We start from the raw sequence: 26549 nt of genomic DNA, 5'->3' as shown, positions 1-26549 counted from the left end.
TAAGGAGCACAGGAGAAAGTCCTGAGATGGCACGTACAGGGTGTGGTCCCCTAGTAAAGTGGAAGTTGCCAGACCTGACTGAGGAGCCACTCCATAGGAGTCCAGGAAATAGCATGCCCAGATATCTCAGATAGTATGTGAATTGCTGAAAGCAGAGGGAAAAGAGGGTGCTAGACATTCTCTGAATTTCTTTGCCTGATTCTAGGCAGGTCCTTGGGATACAGCCTAGTTAGGATGACAGCTCTGTGTGTAATTCTTGCCCACCAGACACAACCAACATATCATTGGAGGAATTTGACATCTGACCCAGATTACCTATTCATTTGAGGGCCTGTGCTGCCTGGTTTATGTAAACTTGACACAAACCTTTGGAGAGGAGGGAACCTCAATTAAGAAAATGTCTCCAGGACTGGAGAGATGGTTCAGAGGTTAAGAGCACTGGCTGCTTTTCTAGAGGTCTTGAGTTCAAGTCCCAGCATCTATAATGAGATCTGGTGCCCTCTTCTGGTGTGCAGGCATGCATGCAGACAGAACACTTTAAATGCGATACACAAATCTTTAAAAAAAGAAAGACAGATCCATTAAGATCCAGCTGTAGGGTGTTTTCTTAGTTAGCGACTGACTGGGGAGGGCCCAGCCCATTGCTGGTGCCCCATCTCTGGGCTGGTGGTCCTGGGTTCTGGCTGAGCAAGCCATGAAGAGCAAATCAGTAAACAGCACCCGGAGGGACTGAGCTCTGATCGTCAGAGGACAACTTTCGGGAGCCACCCAGAGGGACTGAGCTCTGATCGTCAAGCTTGTCGTCGGCCTCCACATGCACTCTGTGTCATATGCACGCACACACACACACAAATAAATAAATAAATGTGATTTTAAAGAACAGACACGCTTTAGAAGTTTGGAGCTGGCAGTCACATCCACTAAGTCACTGACAGGAAATTTCTCTAGAACAGAGAGGCCACCAAAAGTCACAGTTGCTAAGGTAACATCACCAGCTCCTCTATTCCCACTGAAAGAACCTGCATGGGGTCCAGCTTAGCATATGACTTGGGAACATAATAGTTACACTTAAAGAAGGCACGTCAAAGCCAAGGAAGCTTTTGTTCAACTTGAATAAGGAAGTATTTCATGGGTTTTGGGTTGATGCCACTGGTCTCTGGGATTGTCTCAGCAAAGCCAAGCCCGAGCTTCAGTGGCTCTGGTAGCTGGAAGAGGGCTGCCTGATGATCCAGGTTCCTTTCTTTAATGTGGTTTCAAAATGGTGTCCCAGATGTCCTTTTTGCTCCCACTTACTAGACAGTGCAGCCATTCCCTGTACTGTTCCTTCTAATTCCAATCCCAAATTCTCAGAAAGCAGTGTAGGTATTGGAGTGACCCTCTGCTCCTGTCTGCAGTCTCCCCTTTCCTTCAGTTACCGCCCTGATCTTTATACAGACGAATGATGCCCCATGTGGCTCAGTGTCCTGAACATGTCTGTCTGCCCACCATCTCTTCATATGGAACTCGGATTTCATGACACGCCTAATTGTCATCCATAGCCGACAAGCTTAAAACAGACACCTTACCAAACAGAATAGTTTTTCATTGTATTTAATTGGCACGTGTCGCTGACAGCAGAGTGGTTTTGTTTCTTGAAGACTCCTGCGATCTATCTATACCTTGCTTCTGGAATGCTCTGTAGCTGACCTACGATGACACTGCGATTGGATACTCGCTGTAGTCATCTTAAGACCTGCTGCCACTACCACTTAAGGACTTTCTTGACCACCTCAACATAGTGGCCATCCGGAGGTGGCTTCCTCTGACTCCCAGGCTGCAGGAACTTCTTAATTGTAGGGATGTTGCTGATTCTTGTCTTAAATGCCTGAAACAAGAAACAGTGAAGTCAGGAGCTCGATAGCTGTCACAACCGTAAAGAAATCATGAGTTCTGGCCTGGAGAGATGGCTCAGTGGTTAAGAACATTAGCTGGTCTTCCAGAGGTCCTGAGCTCAATTCTCAACTCACAACCATCTGTAATGAGATCTAGTGCCTTCTTCTGGCCTGCAGGCTTACATGCATACAGAACACTGTATACATAATAAACCTTTTAAAAAGAGAGAAAGAGAGGAAGAAAGAAATCAGAGTTTTGCCATAGAGGAGGTACTCAGGCCTTTAGCTTTAAAGCCCAGGGTGTTAGTGCTGAACTAATTTCTTGGTGTGTTTGCTGACTTTTCCTGGCGTGGGTTGAAATGTCTTATTTAAAAGGCAAAAGCATGGTCGGAGCATATTAAAAGCCCTTAACAATCTGTATTCTGTGGCCTATTAAGTCTTGTTTTAGGGATTTATTGAAAGGGAATACTTAAGGGTATGAGCAAGGAAATTGCAACAAGTGGTGGAACTCGTTAGCTAGGACCAGCTGGTGACCTCAGCTGACTGTGCTATCTGGAGTCTTCAGGAGCTGGTTTCCCAGCAGCACCCTCTCCTCAAAAGAAGCATCATGCTCTCTGACAAACACCTTGGCTTCAAAGGAACACCACACCCTCTGGGCAGTACCCTCCTCTTCAAGGAGCACCTTACCCTTCAAGAATCATCAAACCCTCCTAGGAGCACCAGCCCTTCCCAGGAGCACCAGCCCCTCCTAGAAGCATCAGACCTTCTAGTAGCATGGTGCTCTCTGTGCAGATGTCTAAATTTAGGGATTTAGGGATCTTCATTTATAATAAAAGAATGCTTTCATTATTGTGCATATATGAGTGTTTTACTGGCATGCATGTCCAAGTACCATATGAATGTAATTCCCCAGAGACCAGAAGAGGGGACTGAATTCCCTTGGGACTGGAGTTACAGATGGTTGTGAGCCACCATGAGTGCTGGGAATTGAACCTACATCCTCTGGAAGAGCAACTCATGAGAATGTTCTTTATATAAGGCTAACTCGGAGAACTGGCATGAAGTAATACAGTAAGAGGAGTGATGAAAGGTTAGGCTTGCTCTGTTCCTACAGGGTATTTATGAGGTGCTCCAACAGCTGCGGGATTTGGGAGAGAAGCACAGGCTGGGTGCACTCTGACTCGCATTTTCCAGTGTCCTGTCCTGGTCTCCACTCAGGCAGCCTGCTCAGGCGGTCACTCAGAAACCAGCCTGGCCCCCTAGCTACACAAAATGACCATCATCCTTAAAGTGCATGCTGAGCTGTAGTTTTGAAAAGATTGTTCGTGCATTCCCATGCTAGTTCTTAGCTAAGCCTGTCTTCCTGCCCTTTCCCTAGAATCTCTCCTTCCCTCTCCTCAGCTCATGTTCTGCCTTCTCTCTCTCTCTCTCTCTCTCTCTCTCTCTCTCTCTCTCTCTCTCTCTCTCTCTCTCTCTCACACACACACACACACAAACACACTTTAAAACAGAAATAGCTGTCCAGCAGTGGTGGCGCACACCTTTAATCCCAGCATTTGGAAGGCAGAGGCAGGAGATCTCTGAGTTTGAGGTCAGCTTGGTCTACAGAGAGTTCCAGGACAGCCAGGGCTGTTACACAGGGAAACCCCATCTCAAAAAACAACAATAATAAACAAACAAAAATAGCTAGAAGAATTCTAACACAGTGGTAATTTGTAAATAACGTGTGTTTTCCAAACAGGAAAATGATTGAAGCTTGTGGACACCTCAGAAGTGAAGAGCACTGGCTCATCTTGCAGAGGACCGGGATACAATTACCAGCTCCCACATGGCAGCTAACCACCATCCGCAACTCCAGGCCTAGGCATACAATATACGCTTCTGGTTTCTTTCGGGCACTTCGTGCACATGGTAGACAGATTTACATACATACAGGCAAAAACACCCATACACATTTAAAAAAATGGTATTTTAAAAAATGAAAGGGAAAGTGGTCCAGGTGTGATAGTTCATGCCCTTAATCCTAGCACTCAGTAGGCACAGTCAGGTGGAAGTCCATGAGTTCAAAGGCAGCATGGCCTTTATAATGAATTTCAGGCCAACCAGGGCTACACAGTGAGACCCAATCTGAAAAAAGAAAAAGGGTGAGGCACTGACTGTCCCTGTCAACAGTCAGTCATGAATGAGAGGACTGATAGATGCTTGGGGAGCAGGATGCCACCTTCAGTTATGCAGTCAGTGGAGCATGGACAGTTCCACACCCATGGTCATGGGGATGACCCTGGTTAAACTCAGTGTTCACAAAGCAAAACAAAGGGACTTGTGGAGAGGGTTGATGAGGGCAGAGAAGGGATAGGAGAGGGCAAGGTATAAGAACAGTATATACATGAAAAGAATATCAAAAATAAATTTCATAAAAGAGCACTTAAAGTAACAAAATAAATAAGAAAGGGAAATGTCTACATACATAAAATGCATATATGAAATGCATATAGGAACTCACGTGTCTGCATGTGTGTGCACACATTCGTGTAGCCAATTCTTATAGAAAATTTAAGCCAGGAACTCTAAATATAACATATGAAAGGACAGAGGAGTTCTCTATATTGTAGACAGAGAAAAATATCTAGAAATAATTTTTTTTGTTTTTGTAAGAACAAAAACTAAGGGGCTGGAGAGTTGGTTCATGGTTAAGAGCACTGACTGCTCTTCTAGAGGACCTGGGTTTGATTCCCAGCACCCATGTGGGGGCTCACAACCATTTGTAATTCCAGTTCTAGGTGACCCAACATCCTCTCTGGCCTCTGAGGGCATCTGCACACATGTAGTACACAGACATACATGCACATGAAATTAAATTTAAAATAAAACAGCACAAAAGACTATCTTTCACTTTATGTTCTGTGTAAGAAAACTAGCTAGAACAAGAATACATTTGCATGTTTGCTGATATCTTCATAAACAGGAACGCTGGGAGAACACACAGGAAACTAGTCAAAGGACAATGGGGCCAGGGAGATGGGACCAGTACAGAGATGGGATTTCTCAGCTTGTGTCTTTTTATATGGCCCTGCTGTGTTTCTTTTTTAATGATATGGTTCTATTGCTCAATGAAAAGAAATAATATTATACCACAGAAGAATACTTGTTAACACACAGGTATATTCGTGACTATTGAAAAGAACATTAAAAACAGATGACAAAGTCAATATTTACTATAATCCTATTTTTAGGAAAATACAAAGTGATAGGTAAATTAGTTTCCTGCCAGTAACTTTGGCATAAGTCAAAAGGATTATAGGTCTTTTTCATTTTCATCTTTTGGTTTAGATAGTGTAAGTGTATGAACACACCCTTTCTTTTGTAATAAGAAGGAAGAAATGCTGTTCTTTTTTTTTACAATATAATTGAGAGTATCTGAAATTCTTTACATTAAAATGATAACTAATCCTTTTGAAACCCATCCAACTCCACACCTTTTTTCTGTCTCACTCTTAAGAAAACAAAAGGCAAATAAAGGACAAAAAGTAATAAAACAAAAAGAACAAACCAATGAACAAAGGAAAACACTAAGAAAGAGCAGGAGAAAAGCACACACACACACACACACATACACAACCCATAAAAACTCAAAATTGAAAACCATAATATATAGGCAAAAGACTGGCAAGGTTAAAAAAAAATCTTGCAGAATACCATTGAGTTTGTTTTGTGTTGGGCATCTACTGCTGGCCATGGAGTCTGCCCTTAAGTGTGGTTTGTATACCCAGTAAGACACCCTTGGAGAAACTAATTAAAAACATTGTTCTTAACAGACAAAACCTGATGCTTGTCTCTGAGAGAAACCTGAGGGGTTAGAGCGGGTCAGTCAGGAGCAATGGCGGGATTCTTTGTGTAAGCTGAGGCAATGTGACTGACCCAGCAGAGAGACCCTGAAAGTGGACACCGTCATCCGAGAGGGGCCAGGATGGAGGAACAAAGGCTGTTGTTGCAAGCAAAAAGTGTTTAGAGAACTGAGGAAAAAAAAAAAAAGAATAAAAGCCATGAATGCCCTAGGACCTCATACATGTCGGTCATGTGCTCTACCTCTGAGCCACGTGCTCCGGCAGTTTACATGTTCATATTAGAACCTCAAATACCCATTTTCCCATCATATAAAGTTTCATTCCCTAACAGATCCTATAGTGTAAGTGTGACTAAATAACTAGCGTGAACAAAACAACGCTTTTTGAGACAGTTTCTCGTAAGCTTTAAGCCTGGCTTGGGGGCATTGCTCCAGCTGCCTCTCGGGGCTTTGCATCTGTGCTGACGAGAGTCCTACCTGCAGCAGAGGGAAGTCAGACAGCACAGGGGCGCTGAGTTCTTCCACCATCAAAATGGCTTCCAGCAGCTGTATGTCTGCCCAACTGAGCTGGTTGCCGACGAGAAAATCCTCCCCGTGGCCTTTTAAAATCTACAGAAAAGAAAAACACACTTTAGCAGAAGTCATGATGGCTTGCCTGTCTGAATGCTTGCAATGGGAGGCTTACTGAGGCGTCTTTGGTGGTCTCCAGAGCTAGCGAGAACACCTGCAGCCGACACTCTTGCATGTTCCGTGGACGGATGGGATCTCTTTGGGAATGAGTCTGTGGCCATCAAGGCCCTTATGTGGTGAAGTACTGACCTGAAAAGCGTGCAGGAAGCCAAGGAACACTGTGCCCACCGGTACAGGGACACACGGGAGCTAGAATTATTGAGAACCCCGCTGTTGTGACACAAATCAAAATAAATCAACAGTAGAATTAGAAGCCCAAACCTGAAAAAAGTTAATTTTTCAGTACCCAGTGGGAAGCAAATATAAACAAAAAGATACCAGAGTTAGCCTTGAGTAGCAAATATATAAAATATGGTTAACTCCACAAAGAGGGAATAATATATATAAGAACCTGGGAAGGGGGGGTCTCGATGAGTAACTCAGTGATTAATAGCAAATGCACCTTTGGTAACTCTGGTTCCAGGGGATCTGACACGCTCATCTGGCCTCCCTGAGCACCATATACGACATACATGATATACAATACAGACTTGCAGGCAGTCAGAATATGTATGACATTTTTCTAACTCTAAAATAATTCTTAATGAAAAGAAAAAGATCTCAAGCAAGAAAGTAGCAGTGGGCTGGAAAGAGGCTGCTCTTTCAGAGGTCCTGAGTTCAACTCCCAACGTGGTGGTTCACAACCATCTATAATGAGATCTGGTGCCCTCTTCTGGCGTGTAGGTATACATGCAGGGAGAACATAATAAATAAACAATTGAGCATTAAAGAAAAAGAAAATAGCAATATTGACATTTGTTAAAGCTAAGTAGTAGTTACATAGAAATTCTGCTTTGGAAAATCTTCTAAATGATAAAATAGTAGTGTAAGTAACTTCAATATAACCACAGTTACCTGTAAATGAGAAGAAATACCACTATTTATATTTTAAAAATCTGGATGAAAATACATGAAACCAGTTCTTACACTTATCTTTTAATCATGAGGAATAGCCATAGTTTCTGTTTATAGCCTATATTTCTGAATGAGATCTTCAAACAAATTAAGCACAATAAGCATTGTGGTGGGTTTGAATGGGAATAACCCCCATAGGCCCACATTTGAATACGTGGTCACCAGAGAGTGGCACTATTTGAAAGGATTAGGAGGATAGCTTTGTTGGAGGAAATGTGTCACTGGGTGGTGGGCTTTGAGGTCTCAAAAGCTCATTCCAAGCCCAGAGTCCCTCTCTTCATGCTGCCTGTGGATTCAGATCTAGGCCTCTCAGCTACTTCTCCAGCACCGTGTCTGCTTGCATTCCACCATGATGGGGACTAAGACTCTGAAACTGTAAGCCAGCCCCAGTTAAATGTTCTCCTTTATAACAGTTGCCATGGTCATGGTGTCTCTTTACAGCAATAGAACATGTTGACATCAAGACAAACAGGTTGAAATCATAGATAGAAAATAGTATCATGATGTTACTTATAGGGTAAAACCAAAATAATAATAACAACACACTAATTGTTCCTCTTGGAATACACTAAGTAATTATTTTTAAATAAAAAAGAAAGCATTTATCTTTATTGCTTGTATAATCCACACTCCAGAGTAACTAAGTATGCCATGAAGGAGAGAGATTCATGTTCTCTCTGTCTATATGTAGCCTAGGATGATCTGTAATTCTAGACTCTCCTCTGCCTTATTTACCGAAGTTCTGAGAATACAGGAGTGCCCATTGCACTTGGCTTGGGAGACTCTTTGTGTAGAGAATATTCTATATAATGCATGAAGAGAGCTGGCATGGTGACTTACACCTGCATTCACACACTTAGGAGGGGACAGGAGGACTGAGGTCATGGCCAGGGCTAGGGCTCAGTATGAGACCATGTCTCGATAGATAGATAGATAGATAGATAGATAGATAGATAGATCAATATTTCACATCTACTGATAAATCAGCATGTGTCGGCATTGTCTATTGCATTAACATTGTACAAAGGACAGCAATCAGACAACTTGTGCTCCATGATGATTTACACAATGCCATCTATGTAGTAGGCTGGGGGCCAAATAATTGGACCTGAGTCCAATCAAGACTAGATTTCCAGCTTCTAGGTTACAAGACATTCAGGAACATAAGAGTTGTTGTGTTAACTAAAACTCAGCACAGGAAACCACGTAACAATGCAATAGAAAAGAAGAGGAGGGGAGACAAGAAAAGGGGACCTAGCAGATAAAAAGGAAGCTTAAGTTTTCTAATTAGAATGGTAAAGTTGAGTTCGATCCAAATTTGAATAAAAGAATTATTTTTAAATGCTTTGGGAAGTATGGGGTAGAGACTCCTTGGCTTAAAATCTACAGTGTAAGGAAGACTAAATTGTGTGACATTTTAAATGGAAGGTGCTTCAATAACACTGTCATTGTCCCTGGATCAATGGAACTCATCTAGAACAGAGAAGGACTGGTAGAACTCTGCCCTGTAGTTTACACAATATCCTACAAAACCTTTAGTTGTGGGGCCTGCACTAATAGGTCATCCTTACCATTCTACACACTGCTCTAGAGGCCTAGACCCTTCCAAGATGTATTGTGAAGACACTTTTCATTAGTGTTTTCCACTGAGTGCTGAAAAAGTTTCCCATTCAAAAGCTTTTGTCTTTTTTATTAAGGTGCAGTTAGCCTCCAGGACCAGGCAGCAAATTCAAGACAGTGACACCTTGGGCTTATTGATTCTTTTAAAAAACAGAACAGAAATTGTTTGATTAGAGATTCTATAATTTTCTTTGTAACTTGTTCTGGAATCTATATTATTACAGTTTGACCTTAAGGCCTAGAAAGATAGCTTGGTGGTTAAGAACATTGTTGGCTCTTCCAAGGATCTAGGTTCTATTCCTAAACCCATATAGTGGCTCACAACCACCTGTAACCAATTCTAGGGGATCAGATGCCCCCTACTGGCCTCTACCAGCACCAGGCAAAACACCCACTCACATAAAGTAAAAAATACATAATTAAAAAAATTTTTGACCTTGTCTTAATTAGTTACTTACTTTTCTATTGCTATGATAAGACATCATGACTAAGGCAACTTATGATGGATGAATTTATTTGGGTCTCATGGTTTTAGAGGATCAGAGTCTATGACAATCATGGCAGGGAGCATAGCAGCAGGGAGCATAGCCGTGGGCAGGCTGGCACGGGGCTGGAGCAGATAATACATCTTGATACACAGGCACGAGGCAGAAAGAGCTCACTGGAAATGGTGTGCCCGCAGTGACATACTTCCCCCAATAAGACTACACCATCTATTCTTCCCAGACAGTTCCATAAATTGGGGACCAAGTATTTAAACATATGAGCCTATGGTGGCTATTCTCATTCAAACCAACAGACCCTACAGCAGGAAAACTCTGATACAGCCTGTCTTTTTATGTTTTTATTCGTTTTATTTTATGTAACTATGTATGGGGCCGGGAGGGGGAAAGGGGGTGCCTTTGCCACAGCATGCATGAGGAGGCAGAGGACAACTTACAGGAACTGGTTCTCTCCTTCCATTGAACTCAAGTTTTCAGTCCTGGCAGCAGGTGCCTTTACCCACTGGTACCCATCTCGCCCATCTTTTTGAACACTCATTCTTAAACAGTCTGTATATTAGGAATACACAAGCTTACCTTTTCAAAGGCAGGAAAGTAACGGGTCTTAGCTCTCTTCACTGCTAAAGCATAGCTCTCCTCTTTTTCCTTAGGGGATTTAAATACAGCCTGGATGATCATTAGCATCAGGTCCAGGGTGCCATCAGTATACATGTCAATCCTGAAAAGTACACCATAGACTCCCATTGGAATGGAACCCTCAAGTGCAGGCTTCCTAACGCAGCACTGAACAGCAGGCATAGTGTTAGCAAACAGCGTTTGACTCTCCCCCAAATCTTCCACTCCCAGGGATGATTTTCAGAACCAGATCTAGCCAGGTGAAACAGTGGAGACTATGCAAACATTTACTGAATGACAGAATGTATGAAAGGTAATCGAGTGGGATTATGATGGTGTAGAGATTATTTAAAAAGTTAGAGATTTAAAATCAATTAACAAAAAGTATACATGAAAATGGTGAAAATGCACAGTATTTATGGGCTGTGGAATTGCTCCTCCTGTCATGTGTTTCAATGGAGAAGGTGTGGGCATGGAGGGAGGCGCTGCTGCTTCTGAGCGTTGCTCACTCCCGAGTGACACCCCTTCTCTGTTTTCTACATAGTGGCACTTGGGATTTTCTACTACCACATCTTCTATATGTACTGACCGCTCTACCACATCATGTTTGCCATGGTGGCGTTGTCGGGAGCCTGACTTAACCCCAAATCTAGACTAAATTTTATAATTGGAAGTATTTCTCCACCTTGTCTATTTATCTGTCATGAAACGGAACTATTTATAATACAACTATAATAATACAACTATCCTTAACCAACTCCAGCACAGAGCAGATATTTGTGGGATATCGATGCAAACAAAGAAAGAAAGAAAAGAAAACTACAGCTTTTCATCCTCCAGTATTTATGATGAATCCTGTCGGGTCCTTCAATGGGGGCTTCCCCAGGCTGACCTTGTGATTGACTAATGAATAAGGTGGAAATATGAGGGGCAAGCTCTGGACTGAGCTTATGATACTTAGGGTCTTTCACGTTCACTCTTAGAATTCTGTTTTTCATGAGAAAATTAGAATGATAGGGGGCTGGAGAGATGGCTCAGAAGTTAAGAGCACTGGCTGCTCTTCCAGAGGTTAATTCCCAGCAACCACATGGTAGCTCACAACCATCTATAATGAGGTCTGGTGCCCTCTTCTGGCATGCAGTAGAACACTGTATATATAATAAATAAAATCTTTAAAAAAAAAAAAAAGAATGACAACACAGGAGGTAAATGCCCTATTCCTCCCTGAACTGACCATCTGCCAATACCCAAATCTAGAGCTGCCTGGCTAACTGCAGGTTGGGAGACATATGGGTGAGACCAGCTGGGATAAGTTCAGCCCAGGCTAGATAGGTAGAAACCCATAGGCAAATGCTTGCTAATTGAAGTCTGTTTCAAGTTGGTAGCAAAATAGATCATAGATACAATGGTCAAGGCTGGGTCACTGAGTCAGTCAGTAGCACCCTCATGTAAAATGTTTTACTAGGTCATTTTCTGAGAACATAGTTTTCTAGGCATGAATCTGAGAATACCGTAAGCTAACTAGCATTGTATACAAAAAGAGAGTGTAGAATACGTGCTCAGAATCTTGCACAAGCCATGCCGCCTCCAGCAGCAATACCTCCCCTTTGTTCCCTGACTTTCCCCCTTCAGTTCCTGTTGAAAGACACAATCAAATCAGGTTTCGGTTGGTATGAGACCACAGAGACTTGGTTTAAACCTAGTACAGAACGAACACTAAGGTACCTGAGTTTCTCCTTCAGGTCCTTCCCATACAAATTGTACTTGGCCGCAAGGTAGCTGAGGATGGCTCTAGACTGAGTCAGCGACATTCCATCAATTTCAACCAGAGGTACTTGTTCAAAAATCAGGCGCCCATCTGCGATGTGAAAGACAGGGTAAGAAGCTCATCTTCAATGGTTTCAGTGATTGCAGTCCATCTGCAGGATGGCCTAGCTAACTTCACTCAATGGTTTTTAGTTAAAATGATGAATGACAGGTCCCAGTAGGTAAGAAATGCCAGTCATTTGTTTCATGTCAAATCAGAGCTTTGTTTGACTACTTTGTGCTTTTTTGTGTATTGAACAACAACGTTTTCTACATTTACTCTAATATATATATTATATAAATACAAAGCAAATTTTATATACATATGATAAATTTCCGGTTTTCAAAGCTTAAGCAGTGTAAAAGTCCCTGGGCATGAAAGGTTGCTAAGAATGCCTTACCCTCAGATATTCTGAGCTGGGACTGAAGTCTGAGAGCATTCTTTTAAAAGCATATCACTTACTGCTATAGGCACACATGACAGCAGGAAGGATACATCCACAAGAGCACATCTCATGCAGTCATCCATTCTAGCCATGCACGTTTGAATAAGCCATGTACCTGAGCTTCAGCATCCTGTCTCTAACGATAATAGCTATTCAGCAGGACTTTGAAAGGAGGCAAGAGCTATAAAACAACACCAGTAATCCAAGTGAATCAAAACCAAGCTTTCATTTGCCGACAACTTACATAACTGCAGTTGATAATTGCTTAACAGCAGGAAAACCTTTGGAGACTTGTATGCTAGGTAATCTTGTCCTTGGGTGAACACTGTAAGTGTGTACTCACACAGACTAAGATGCCTACCGAGTCACTAGGCAAACAGTCTTATGAGAATACCATTTATGTATGTAGTCCATTGTTGACCAAATGTCTTTGTGAAACTTGAGAGTATAATGTGTGTGAAGATAAACATGGTTCCCTTCTCATGAAGAAGGGAATAGATATCCAATGCCCATTAATACTGAACATGTCATAATTATGAAACTTTGCCCAAACTTGGAACCATACTTCACTAGTGCATAGTAATGGCCATAGGACATCTCTGATTTCTTTCTTTCCTTCTTTCTTTCTTTCTCTTTCTTTCTTTCTTTCTTTCTTTCTTTCTTCTTTCATTCTTTTTCTTTCTTCCTTCCTTCTTCCCTCTATCCCTCCCTTCCTCTCTCCTTTTCTCCCTTCCTTTCTTCCTTTCTCCTGAGACAGGGTTTCTATGTGTAGCCCTGGATCATGTGCTATAGACCAGGCTAGCCTTGAACTCAATGATCCTCTGTCTCTGCCTCCCAAGAGTGCTGAGATTAAAAGTATGCACCATAATGGCCCAGAAAGGCTTCTCTGATTTCTCACTTGATTCAATGGCACTGGAATATGGTGAACATCATTGTAAGAAACAATGACAGCTTTCCAAAGGCCAGTGTTTCTCTCTTACCAGATGTGTTAGGCAAGTCTCTGGCTTCTCTGAGTTTGCTTTCTGATGTGTAACAGTCTCTGTCTGCCCACTTACATAATTTCATTAAGTAGATGATCTTGTAATCATTGTGTACAAGTATCAGAAAGATGAGTGGGGAGACTCACTGGCTGTATTATATCAGCAGATGTCTGCATTCATTCACCACTGAATGTTACTGCTGGGCACTGTGCTCATGAGTGACAAGACCAGTTAGAAACAATGGCTGCTCCAAGAAGCTGACCATCTTTCTCTGAGAGATTTTTTTCAAAACCCAGGTCAAGAACACAGGAAAATATCTTTGACACTAGTTTAATTCTTTTCCATTACCAAAGACATCTCAGAGGCCAAGGGAAGTGAGTGTAATCTACCAAACTCACATAGTCTCAGAACAGCTAAGCTAATGACAGTGAACCATCTGACTTTGTTCAGGCTTCTCTGCTGTCTCATATTGTCTCCTGCTCAAAACAGTGGAGTCCAGGAGGGCATCCCCAGTGCAGCAGCAACATCATAGATTAAGGGAGAGCTGGAACACCGCCAGGGGCTGTTTGGGAACATTGCCTGATGGAATGCTGGTGGAAAGGGCTATGGAACTATAGTCACTTACTCAGTGTGAGCATGTGTGCCCATAACTACCCGTACTGTGAGTCAGAGGCTATTCTTGGAGTAGAGTGAGGTAGAATCAAAGAGGAGGAATTTCAGAAAGACAACAAAGTCCTTGCAAAGGAACTGGGCAAAGGGTGATCAGGGCTCACCCCTTCAGGAAGATCCACTAGCATGTTGTAATCTGTGGACACAGAGGAGGCAGAGGAGTTCAAAATCTTGCCCAAGCTGTACAATTAGTGAGAGTCTGTGGCCTTCTTAAACTAATTTGCAATTTCATGACTGCTGAGCAGCAACTGTGGGGATGATGTTCTCTTTAGATAATGCAGTGGCACTGAGGCTCTGAGGAATCTAAGCAACGCTGTTGGAGTGCCACTTTTTCCTCTCGGAAACTTTTCCGGAAATTTAATATTAGTAATTGGTCCTTTTCTTTGGTCAAAACTCAATTCAGCCAGGCACAATGGTCTGTACCCAAGATGCTCAGGCAAGAGGATAGCAAACCCAGGGAATGCCTAGGCCACTTAGTGATATTCTATCTCCTACTACAGAGACACTTGCACATCTATGTTCATTGTTACACCTTTCACAGCAGCTAGGAAATAGAACCAGCCAAGATGTCCATCAACTAATGAATGGAGGATGAAAAGTGGTACATATGAATTCTACTCAGAACTAGAGAAAGGGAAAATTAGGAGATTTGGAGGAAAATGGATAGAACTGGAAAATACTACATTAAGTGAGGTAACCTACGTCCAGGAAAACAAACATTGCATGTTCTTTCTTACATGTGGCTACAAGCCTCAAATTGTTAGATGTATGTGCTTAATGCTTAACTTGGAGAATCTGTAAAAGCTAGGAAGCTAGGAAAATGGGCCCAGGGGAATAAAGAGGCCTTGGGATGGGAATGGAATGCAAGTGATACGAAAGCAGAAGGAGACAAAGCTGGGGACCATCACAGAAGACAGGGAAGAAAGAACATAAGGGCCAAATGATGGGGAAGCTGGCTGTGATACAACTTTGGGCAGGATACAGCTGTTGCAGTCACTAACACAGCCGCTGAGATTGACTGCATGGAGTCTGCACAAGACTGGGCCTGTCAACATTCAATTGTAGTGAGGAGGAGGAGTTAGGAGAAGGGTTAACTAGAACTTAGCAGATATGAAAAGCCATATGGGAACATAGCAACAATCTAATTAAAATACCTTTTTAAAAGAGAGAATGGGGAACTGAGGTACACTGAATGGATGTGTAAATGTTTTTGCCAGGAGCTGCGGGTTATTATGAAATTATATATAAATATATAAAAATCCCAACACCAGGTATAGAAGTCCCCCTGTGAGCCATTGGTTTGGGAGGTCCCAGAAGCCCCCAAATAAGCCAGCTATTACATTGTTGTTGGTTTCCCATCAGAGCTAGATGATTAGACCCTCCTTCTGAAGATATTACCCTTTGGTTTCAGGACATAGAGAAATCAAGTTTGAATTAAACCAAAAGTCTCATCTCTATGTTCATCATACTGCAACATGTTATGTAGGCTACTGGGGGAGAAGAGTCATCAATGATCTCATCCGGCTGTAGACCCTGCATGCTACAAGACCAATCTGTCCTGCAAAATGTGCTAACTGATGCAATAATGGTATGACTATTATGGGGATAATCAACTACTTTCTGATTGAATTTGAGACCACCCCTCCCACCTCCCAGATAAGAAAGGGTTCATGATGTAACTTAGTCCAAGGCTCAAAGCAGAGGAGGTCATGAAACTCAAGACAGTATCTACTACTTTGTCTTTCTAAGTGAACATATTGCCCAACTACCTTCTAAATATTTGTATTTATGCTCATATATTAGTGCTGTGGTCAACCTTGATCAAAAAAATGTTTCATCTTGATGTGGGTGGCAGTTAATGCAGAGGTTCATTAGTGGTCAAAGAGCTGAGAAAGTAACCGGTGCCTACATAGGACATTTATATCACTCTCTCCAAGGCTTAGGCCGCATCATGAAAGGGGATGGGAGGATGGGGAGGGATACTGTAGAATGGTGTCTCTGGGTCACTGCATCCATGAAATCACAGCAGCTACAGTTACTGTGACTGACTGGGTCCATCAACATTCCATCATGGATACAGGAGGGGCTGTAGGGCCCCACTCTTCCTTGAAGAGCCATTGATAGGTAATGGATGTGGAGGAGCGGGAGTCATATTCTTCAATGGTGTAACCACTTATAAATTGCCCATGCTCCAGTAAATAACCTCTGAAACCATGCTTATGCAAATAATTCTAATTAAATTTAGTGGGTCAAAAAAAAAAAAGACATAAAAGTAGGAAGGGGACTTGTTGGAAAGAAGAAAGCTCTCAGTGGGGGGATGGGAGGGTATATAAGAGAGGGTATTGGGAGTGTTATCTAAGTAATTCAGTTATTCTCTGAATTGAGTTGTCAGAGAATAAATCTTAAAAGTAAAAAACGGGTATGGTTCCGTCTCAAGTCTATCCTGCATGCCATAGTTTCATAAATCTATTAAAAATACCAAGAAAAAAATAGGCATGAACTACAAAACATAAGCACTATCCCTCTTGCCTTGCCCCCAGTCACCGAGATAAGATTAAGACTTGTTAATGGGAGTCCGGTGCTGAGCTAGTCAGAACTAAGGAGCCTATACTACTATATTACTTGAGGTCAGTGCTGTCAGATACTTGGTATGCATGAAAGCCGCAGAGATCAGATAGTTGATACATAAGCTTTGCATCAGGAAAATGGGGATTAATCAATCAATGTTTGTAGGAACGCTGGTACCAGCCCCTTCTAGTAGCTACCATTCCTGAGACCTGTGTTCTATTTGATGAATATGTTTCCAGAAAAAAAGTTCTTATTTTTTCCAATAAAACAGCATCAAATAAATCAAGACTCACCTTTTTGCAACTTCTCATATTGTTCTCTTGTCTCAAGAAATTCTTCCTCAAACTAGATTAAGGAGAGAGAGATATTGCTATAACTTTAAGATAGGAAGTAGGGAGAAAGATTCTGATACCTGTTGGAAATGCCTTATAGTTTTCAGAATAAAATCTAAAAAGGAACCACAAAGCTGTCAACTCTCACCTAAAAACATGACAGGGTGTGTATTTAGAGATTAGCTGAAAGGGTTACCAGCTTTTTGATATTATGACATGACGTTGTCATCTACCAATGTGCTGGCTGCATTCATAGCTATCCTGTGGCTAGGGGCTACTGGTTGGATGAGCCTGAAGAGATAAAATGGGACCAGAATGCCTTTGGAGGGGTTACCTACATCAAGGATCCGCAAGCCCACTGTTTCCCCATTTTTGTTTTGCCTAGACTAGCTCTTCCCTTGCTCTAAACACTTGTCTTTGCCCAAACTTCTCCAATGATTTCCCCCTCTTTTTTGCCCCTCTCTCCTCCCTCTTTGGTTTTTATAATTTTTCCTTCATATCAGTCCAAATTAAGTTTATCTTTGAGACTAATATATCCAAAAAAAAGGGATCCAAAGATCCCCCTCAAGTGAGGGTATAGTCATTTACTGATGGGTTTTCTAAAACTTTGTTAAGGGTGTTTTTGTCCTTCACATCCTGAGATGGTTGGGACACATGACCAGACTAAGGGAGAGTCTCTTAAGGGAAAAGTGGAAAACAAAGACAGTGGTGAGTCCTTGTTCCAGAAGAGAGGACATTCAAACAGAGAGACGATTCCAGGACATAAAAGTCGGGGGAGAGTGTTTGGAGTTAAGAGGAGAGCCAGTCAGCAGATCTCTCATCTGGGCTGAGGCAGGAGTTAAATGGCCTCAGAAAAACCAGCCATTCCCAAACGGAGGGAATGATCTAGATGTACGGTTCTTTTGCTAAGATCTTTTCATCTCTAGGAGCTTCAGACTATCCCAGGCCTTCATCTCCCCACACCTCATGACTGTAATTTCCCCCACTTATCTAAGAAAACAGTTGGAAAGAAGGGGAAGAAGGAGATGGGACCTAAGAACCATCCCCAGCCAGGAACCAACCTCCACTCCTGCTGCAGCCAGCAGCCAGCGAATGGATTCCATTATGCCTCTGCCGTCAAAGTAGTAGAGCTTGGGTTTGGTTTCCATGACTCCTGGTTCAGAGTTTCCTATGGGGCAGCAGTTAAAAAAAATAAGTGTGAAAAACAAACTAGTATACATTGTATGCTTTGCCTTCAATTGGAGCCTTGAGGAAACAGGGTGGAGAGATGTACACACATGAGATAAAGCTATGGAGAAAAAGCAAAAAAGCAGGATAAGGGTGGCTCTTATGAACATGTGGCTATGACCGTGGGGGGGCATTTGAGGTTTCTAGGCTGTCCCACTCTTGAACAGAAATAGCAATCTTTAACTTTAGCCATTTAAATATGCATAAGTGGTTTGCCTTATGCTTTATAAACGCTGTCACTCACAACTTGAGACCTAAGAACAAACTACACCCATCAAGGCCTCATATGATTTGAAACTGTCTTTGACATTTGGAGAAAGGCACCAGGAACTGATATAATGGTTTCATGAATATCTCTGAAAAAAAAAATCTTGTCTAACATCAGCAAAGAGGCAAGCCACCTTGAACTGGAATACTCAGTGGGAATTTGGGAATCTTCAATTGCTGCCACAATTTTCCAGGTAAGAACATGTCTATGAAATAGCATAAAATATGTTACTCATAATGACAAATTAGAAAATACCAAGCTGGGGCAGGAGAGATGGCTTAGTGGTTAAGAGCATCGGCTGCCCTTCCAGAGGACCAGGGTTCAATTCTTAGCACCTACATGGCAGCTCACAACTGTCTGTAACTTCAGTTCCAGCGGATCTGACACCCTCATACCAATGTATGTAAAATAAAATTAAATACATTTTGTTAAAAAAGAAAAGAAAATGCCAAGTTAAGAGATAGCTAACTTCATTGCCCATTTTCTCCAATAGAGAGGTCATCTAGGCAAACATTAAACAAAGAAACATCTGAATTAAATGACATCATAAATCAAATGGGCCTAGCAGACATCTACAGAATATTCTACCCAAACTGTAAAAAAAAATATACTCTATGCAACAGCCCATATACGATGACACAAAAGAAATCTTTACAAAGTCAGAAACAATGAAATTATTTCATATATTCTACCTGACCACAATGCAATAAAGCCTAAAATCAATGAATTATTAGCAGTTATACAAACTCATGGAGATTGAAAACCACATTACTGAATGATGGCTGGGTCAAAGAAATAATCAAAAGAAAATTTGTGAAAATTCTTAAAATCAAATGAAAATTTAACACAACAAAAAATATCTGGGACACATTAAAACCATCCCTAGGAGGGAAATTTATGCCCTGGAATTAGGAAGAGGGTTGGAGAGATGGCTCAGCAGCTATGAGCTCCTGCTGCTCTTGTTGAGTTCCCAGGACCCACCTCTAGTTCCAAGGCAATAAGATGCTACCTCTGGCCTCCTTGAGCACTCTATGTTTGTGATGCACTTATATACATGCAGGCAAAACACTCATATATGTAAAATAAAAATAAATACTTTGGTTTTACTTATAAAAGAGCACAAATAAATGACCCAATGATACAACTCAAGAATTTGGAAAAACAAGAACAAACCAAACCCAAATCTAGTAGATGGGAAGAAATAAAATAATTCAGAGTAAAATGAATGAAATAGAAACCAAGAAAACAGAAGGAATCAATGAGTCTAAGAGCTGGCTCTTGAAGAAGCTAAATATGCTCAGTAGACTGTTGATCCATGAACCAAAAGAAAACCCAGATGGACAGAATCAGCGATGAATGAGGAAACATTACAACAGACACCAAAGAAAGTCAGGCTAACATAAGGGAACACTTTAGAAACCTATATTCAACCAAGTTATAAAAGCTGAAGGAAATGGATGAATTTCTAGATGCACCCAAACAACCAAATTTAAACCAAAGAGAGGTCGACAACCTAAAACAGATCTATAACAAACAAGGAAATTGAAACAGTAATGAAAAGAAGTCAACGACCTAAACCGACCCTTAATGAGAAGATTGGAGCAGAAATGAAAAGCCTTCCAACCAAAGAATGGCTGGGCCCAGGTGAATTCACTGTAGAATTCTACCAGACTTTCAAAGAAGATCTATAGTCAGTATTTCCTGTATTAGTCAAAACAGAAAGGAAGGAAGGAAGGAAGGAAGGAAGGAAGGAAGGAAGGAAGGAAGGAGGAACGGAAGGAAGGAAGGAAGAAGAGAGAGAGAGAGAGAAACACAATGAGCACTCAAAAACTCCTTCCAAGCTAGAGCAGTTTACAAAGGAGCAAAGCTTTTAAAAAGAAGTGTTGGCAAACAATGGCATTTTGACCTCCATGTCACTCAATGGGTTCTGCTTGAGTTGGTTGTCAATTTATTCATTACAGAACCAGTTTGACTCTAATGCAGCTCACAAACAAGTTGGTCACTGAAATTGTGACATCGAGCCTTTAGCTTAGTTGTGCAAAGTAAATTTGTAAAATACAAAATTATGAATTAAATTCTGTTTTGTTTTGTTTTATTTTTCGAGACAGGGTTTCTCTGTATTCTTTTGGAGCCTGTCCTGGAACTCACTCTGTAGATGAGGCTGGCCTCGAACTCACAGAAATCTGCCTGCTTCTGCCTCCCAAGTGCTGGGATTAAAGGTGTACACCAACAATGTCTGTCTCTGAATTAAATTATTTTTAAACATGCAAAGTGATACTTTCCCCCCAGTAATCACTTCTTCATTAACGAGAAATAAAGAGGCACCTGGACATAGTGGCACACATCCCAGGCGGAGGCAAGGGAACCATGATGTGCATTTCCAAGCATCTGGTCATTTAGCGAAATGTGTATAGAAAGATTTATTAGACATGTTGTTCCCGAATATATTTTGCTAAAATACATTATGATCAATGATGTCAACCTCACACCTAGAGATGAAAGTTTTTGTCAAAGGAAGAAAACTATCACACTTATTTTTTTTGTTAATATTGAAAGAAATAGTATCGTTAAAACACAAACTACCAAAATACCACATTGCTGGCCTGTGTGATTGTGTGGTGGAGTGGTAGAATATTTTCTTCAAAAGCAAGAAGTCCTGGGTTTTACACACACACACACACACACACACACACACACACACACACACACACACACACACACACACTGGGGTGTACATATAATACAGCATTACAGAAATTGAACAGAGCTTTAGTTTACTTTCTGGTGTTATTTGCTTTCTGTTGCTACGATTAAAAGCTCTGACTGAAAACAGTCTGTTTGCTTTACATATTCTTCTGAACACAGTCTGTTGAAGAAAGCCAAGGCAGGAACTGAAGCAGAGGTCATGGAGGAGCACTTTCCACTAACTGGTCTGCTCCTCAAGGCCTGCTCAGTCTGCTTTTAGAGTAGAATTCTAAGAGGCAGGGATGGACTTGAAAACCAACAAACTGAGACTCTGGTTCCTACTCCTCAAAAGCTGTCCACGTATGTACTGAGTAAACTGTTAGTTCATTAAGTGGGCTTTTGGTATGATGACCTTGAATGCTGAGTCCCGTCCGCAGGGTTCAGAACATGAACCTGTGTGCAGCTCCTCAACCTGGAGCTCAGCTGGGTTGAGCAGAAAGTAGCTACGTGTGACAGCTTTTGGCTAATTAGGTCACTTCTTAGAGAAAAAGAAGTATCCTGGCAGTGGTGGCGCATGCCTTTAATCCAGCACTCGGGAGGCAGAGGCAGGCGGATCTCTGTGAGTTCCAGGACAGCCTGGTCTGCAGAGCGAGTTCCAGGACAGTCAGAGCTACACAGAGAGACTCTGTGTCAAAATAAAACGTGAAAAGAGGACTGGGGATATAGCTTAGGGGTAGAGTGCTTACTGAGCATGAACAAGGCCTTAGTTCAATCAAGCAATAAAAGAAAAAAATTACCTTTCTTATTAACTAGTTTCTTAAGTTCTCTGAGTCTCCGTTTCCTCAGTCACACAAGGCCAATGGTGTTTTTCATATCCACTCGCTGGTAACTCATTTGGTTAGTTATGAGGTTGAAAGGAGATCGAATGTGCAGATTGCTAAACATAGCAACCTAAATGACCCTTCTCCCTCTCAGATTACGGCAATATTTGCTTCTGTTAGAAGTGGGCAGCATTCTCCAGAGAGAGCTCTGGACGACCGACAGTAGTTTCTCATTGCCTATCAGGATGGTGTCAGTCAGAGCTGGAGAAATGGCTCAACTGTTAATAGCATCGGCTGCTCTTTCAGAGGATGGGGGTTCAATCCCAGCACCCACGTGGCAGGTCGCAACAGTCTGTAACTCCAGCTCCAGGGGATCTGACACCCTACTGTACTTTTGTGGTACACAGACAGACATGCAGACAAAACACCCATACACATAAAACATTTTTTAAAGGAAAAGAAATGAGGAGACCTGGCCCAGATGAAGTTTGGGAGACTGAGTCTAGAATGAAAATTCAACCAGCCTGCCCTGGGGGTCAACATATAACCCTTGTCTACTTTTCCCATGAACTAACCATTTGGCCAACGTGGGACATGTGTCTTAGTGTTTCATGTCGCCAGCTAGCACAGGCTCCTGCTTGAAACCAGCCATTCCAAAAAGCTCTCTATTAGTTACATGGGATTTTTTTCCGGCAGCCACACAGCACTCCTGTGGGGCCGAGGGTCTGACCCAGGTGCTTGTATTACCTTATCCCCATCTTTCATACTCAGAAACTAAACTCTTGATCAGTTGGTTTATGCTCACAAAATGCCAAGGGCTCATATACTTGCTTCGGTGGAAAATGTAAAGTTGAGAAAGAGACTGTCTCTTATCTTCTGAGGTCCTGCTCAAGAATAAACCAAGTGAGCTGCTATATGGTAGTTAAAGGCTAGGACAAGTCTGAAAACAGTGACGACAGAGCCATTTCAAGAACCCCTGCTTCTCAGCTCAGCATAGATGGGGAGGGAAACCCCAGTGTTTGGTCGTTTGGGTAAAGTCTTCCCAACACATGGGGTAGACTCATAGACGCAGAAAGATTTTGTTTGCCATTGAAGCCCTGTGGCATGCTATGGCTGATGCCTATCTCCTTTCTAATAGTTAAAAAATATTTGAGGTTTTCCTCAGGAGGAAAAATACATAGTGGCTCAAACACCTCTGAGTATTTTCGGTGGCGGCGGCGGCGGTGCACACCTTCAGTCCCAGCACTCAGAGGCAGGCGGATCTCTGTGAGCTGGAGGCCAGCCTGGTCTACAGAGTGAGTTCCAAGACAGGCTCCAAAGCTACTGAGAAACCCTGTCTCGAAAAACAAAACAACAACAACAACAAGAAAAGTATTTTCAAATTCTGCTTTGCATCTTATGTCAACCAACCAGTTAAGCCCCACTTAAATCTTAAGGACTTACTTTTGAAGTTAGAGTAAATACATAATGAATGAGGGTGTTTCAGCATGCAGTCATATACAAGCTGAGCACAGACATAATCATGAAAGACTAGGAGTTACGCAGACTTCCTGGTAGTCAGTCAGATTTGAGGGAGGGGAGTATGGATAAGTAAAAAGGATGAACTTCCAAGATGGCTTAGACAAAAGCCCAGCCCTTTGAAACAAGCCCTTGGAGGCTTTTTTCTCCCACCAGCGGGTCCACTGCTGATGAACCAAGACATACTTACATAACAGTTGCAGGATGGAAAAACTTCAAACTGACCAACCCTAAATTAGGGAAGAAAAACTCTCCAGAGACTTAAAAACCCCAGCCCTGGAGAAGAGCCTGGAGTTTTCCACCTTGTGTGTCAACAGCTTGTGAGTGTCTGTCCTCTTTGTGTGTCTGTCTGCGGCATGAGAGTGGCTCCTTAGCGGTCCCCTCCCCCCAAAAAATGCCTTTCTTGATCCTGTCTGTTCCTGTTTGTGCTGGTTGAGCTCTTTTCACCGCCATCTCTTGAGGTCAAAATTTTTTCCTGCCTTTTAATAACTTAATTGGCAGAGAAAATAAAAGCTACCAAGACCCCTAGATCGTATCAATCACTTACCTTCTGTGCAGAAAAATGTGTGCCTCTTATCTGGCCTAAACAAGCTTTGAAATCATGAACATCAAATAGATCAGAAAATTAAAACAGTTGCTGATTATAAACTGCAGATTTAGTGTAACTATTCAGTGCAAGAGAAGTACACACACACACACACACACACACACACACACACACACACACACACACTAACCTTATTCTTCTAGAACCTGGTCTGAGACAAGCTGTTAAATGGAAGTCAACAACCTTCGGAGTTGATTCAAAACTCCGCCCACCAGCCAGCGAGCCTTTAGGAAACGCCTGCTGTCTCCAAGGCTTCAGTTTACACTCGAAGTTGGCTAACACTTTGTTCCTGGTGGATGGGGGGTGGGATGGGGTGGGGGGTGGGATGGGGGTGGGACGGGACTGGACAGGACGGACTGGTGTGTTCTAGAAACTCACTGGCTTATTCAACAAACATTACCAAGTACACTCTTTTGGGTGTTGGCCCTACAGAGGAGGTATGACTTCCACTTCTATTTGGAGGAAGCTAGGTTATATAAGCATATAGATAAGTGTACTTTATTCAAAATAACTATAGCAGCAACACAATGAATGGCTATAGCTCATAGATTCATGCATTAATTGTATGTCAACAAAATTGTGAGGTCCAATAGAATGGAGCATCATGCTATGACTCATTTTTGTGCTGCTAAGGCAGAACACTTGAGAGTCAAGGGTCTATTTTTTTAGACAAACTAAAGGCTTACAGTTCTACAGGTTGGGCAATCTAAAATTGAGGGCCTTCCACCTGGAAAGGAAGGCTATCTTACTGCCTCATGCTACAATACAGGGTAAAATGAAAGAAAAAAAGTAGTGTGTCCTCCTTGATGAGAAAGGGAAGAGGCAAAGTCATGCATTCATCTTAGGAGTGGTTCCTAATGACTGCATGACTTCGCCCCCTCCCTTCCTTTCTCATTAAGGAGGACACACTGTTCTCTTTCATTTTATCTGCAATGGGGCAGATGGTTTATAAACAACTTTTTGGAATAAAAACATGATTGCCATTCCTGGAACAGGCAGTACCGAACTATCTGTAGTTAAGGTTACAGGTGGGACATGGCTCAATCCTTGAGAAACAGTGTTAATCATAAAGAGGAACTAACATAGTTTGTCTTTACTATAAGATGGCTTTGAAGCTGAAGATGGAGGCTGGCTGGTTCTTCAATACCTAGCCTATTCCTCAGTAACATTAATCTACTAATGAGGCCCTCATGGACCTCATCACCTCTTCAAAAGCGCTGACCTCAAAACTCTTACATAATGCATAATGGGTTAAGTTTCTGTAACAGGGCTGGCAGAAATAAAGATATTGTAAAGAGACACTTTGTGTCTCTCAGTCTGACTACCAGATTGAGAATAATAATGGACAATGGGTCTCAAAGAAATGGGACTCTCCCCACGAATCTCATGACGGGAGAAGGAGAAGGTCCTGGCCAGCTGGGGGAGTTTGCTTTCTGGGAAGTGATTTCTTTCACATAGTCTCTAACAGCTTGTCAGAGCATCTCACAAGACACTGAAGTCCAGAAAAATGATGAGTCTTTGTGAACAGTACACAGAGACCAGTACCTCACAGATGTGCATACCCTTGGCTCTCTGTTTAAACTTTGATCTCACTTCAGGACCTGGAGGACAGACTTGAAGCCATATTGACTAAATCTGCTTTTTCTGTTTTCCACCTTCAAACAGGCTCTTTTTCTTTTTCTTTTTTGAGGTAGGGTTTCTCTGTGTAATAGTCCTGACTGTCCAGGAACTTTTTCTGTAGACCAGACTGACCTTGAACTCACAGAGACCTGCCCACCTTGCTGGGACTAAAGGCAGGCACCACCACCATCCCGCTAAGCAGGCTTTTTTAATGTGCTTATTGAGGGCGGGTGGCCTGACCCGACTGAGGAAGAAGCCAGCCATCTTGGAAATCTGCCACCTTTCTTAACTATTCATGGTCCCTCTCCCTTCTGTTTGCCTACCAGGGAATCAGTCTGGAGTCTAGACCCTAACTCCTAGGCTCTCATTTCCACATCAGAACACAGAATTTGGAATAAACAAAATCTGTGTTCCCCAGCCATGGTCACTCACATTTGGCTCTAGAATAACCACCTTACCTTCTTCGAGGTTAGAACGTTTGGTTTTTTTTTTGTTGTTTGTTTGTTTGGTTTTGCATCTAAGCATCCTGGTAGGATGAGGAGGCTCACAAAAGTCAGGGAACTATAAAACTTGCAAGATTCATGAAGCTGATATGCCTTGAGGTTGAATTACAAACAGTCATTAGGACAAAGGGACTTTTGGGCAGCTAGCTTACTTGAAGCTGTCCAATGAACTCTGGCGATGCAGCTCTCAGTACCCGTTCTGAGGTGGACTTCTCAGTGGTGCCGCTACCCTAGTCCTATGCCCCGTCCAGTGGGACATTCAACGAAGGTCTGGAGGACACCTAGGAGAAAGATGGGGGACAGGAGATACGAGAGAGGATGACAAGACAGGATTCTGGTCAAGGCGACAACTTGACTCATCCCAAAGGGATTTATATAGGGGAAGTGAAGAGGGGGGCTGGG

At 42.3% G+C, this 26549-nt stretch overlaps 1 protein-coding gene across 3 annotated transcripts; it reads right to left on the bottom strand.

Moving 5' to 3' along the window:
- Positions 1–1574: 1574 nt before the first annotated feature.
- Positions 1575–26483, bottom strand: LOC101843868 (glutathione S-transferase alpha-4). 3 transcript variants are annotated; one of them, XM_005073708.4, is made up of 7 exons: positions 26300–26483; positions 17960–18066; positions 16860–16911; positions 11823–11955; positions 10059–10200; positions 6193–6324; positions 1575–1864 (listed from the first exon to the last, which is right to left on the bottom strand). In XM_005073708.4, the coding sequence occupies exons 2-7, from the start codon at positions 18044–18046 to the stop codon at positions 1742–1744; spliced, it is 669 nt and encodes a 222-aa protein (XP_005073765.1). In that variant the 5' UTR covers positions 18047–18066; positions 26300–26483; the 3' UTR covers positions 1575–1741. The 3 variants fall into 3 exon arrangements, with proteins under 3 accessions (XP_005073765.1, XP_012971571.1, XP_012971572.1); XM_013116117.3 differs by lacking the exon at positions 26300–26483 and adding an exon at positions 24155–24308; XM_013116118.3 differs by lacking the exon at positions 26300–26483 and adding an exon at positions 23965–24106.
- Positions 26484–26549: the final 66 nt, after the last annotated feature.

The sequence above is a fragment of the Mesocricetus auratus genome, unplaced genomic scaffold, assembly GCF_017639785.1.
Source record: "Mesocricetus auratus isolate SY011 unplaced genomic scaffold, BCM_Maur_2.0 Super-Scaffold_100691, whole genome shotgun sequence".
Taxonomy (NCBI): Eukaryota; Metazoa; Chordata; class Mammalia; order Rodentia; family Cricetidae; genus Mesocricetus; species Mesocricetus auratus.
Note: the sequence above shows the minus strand (reverse complement) of the source record. Positions and strands in the feature narration are given on the sequence as shown.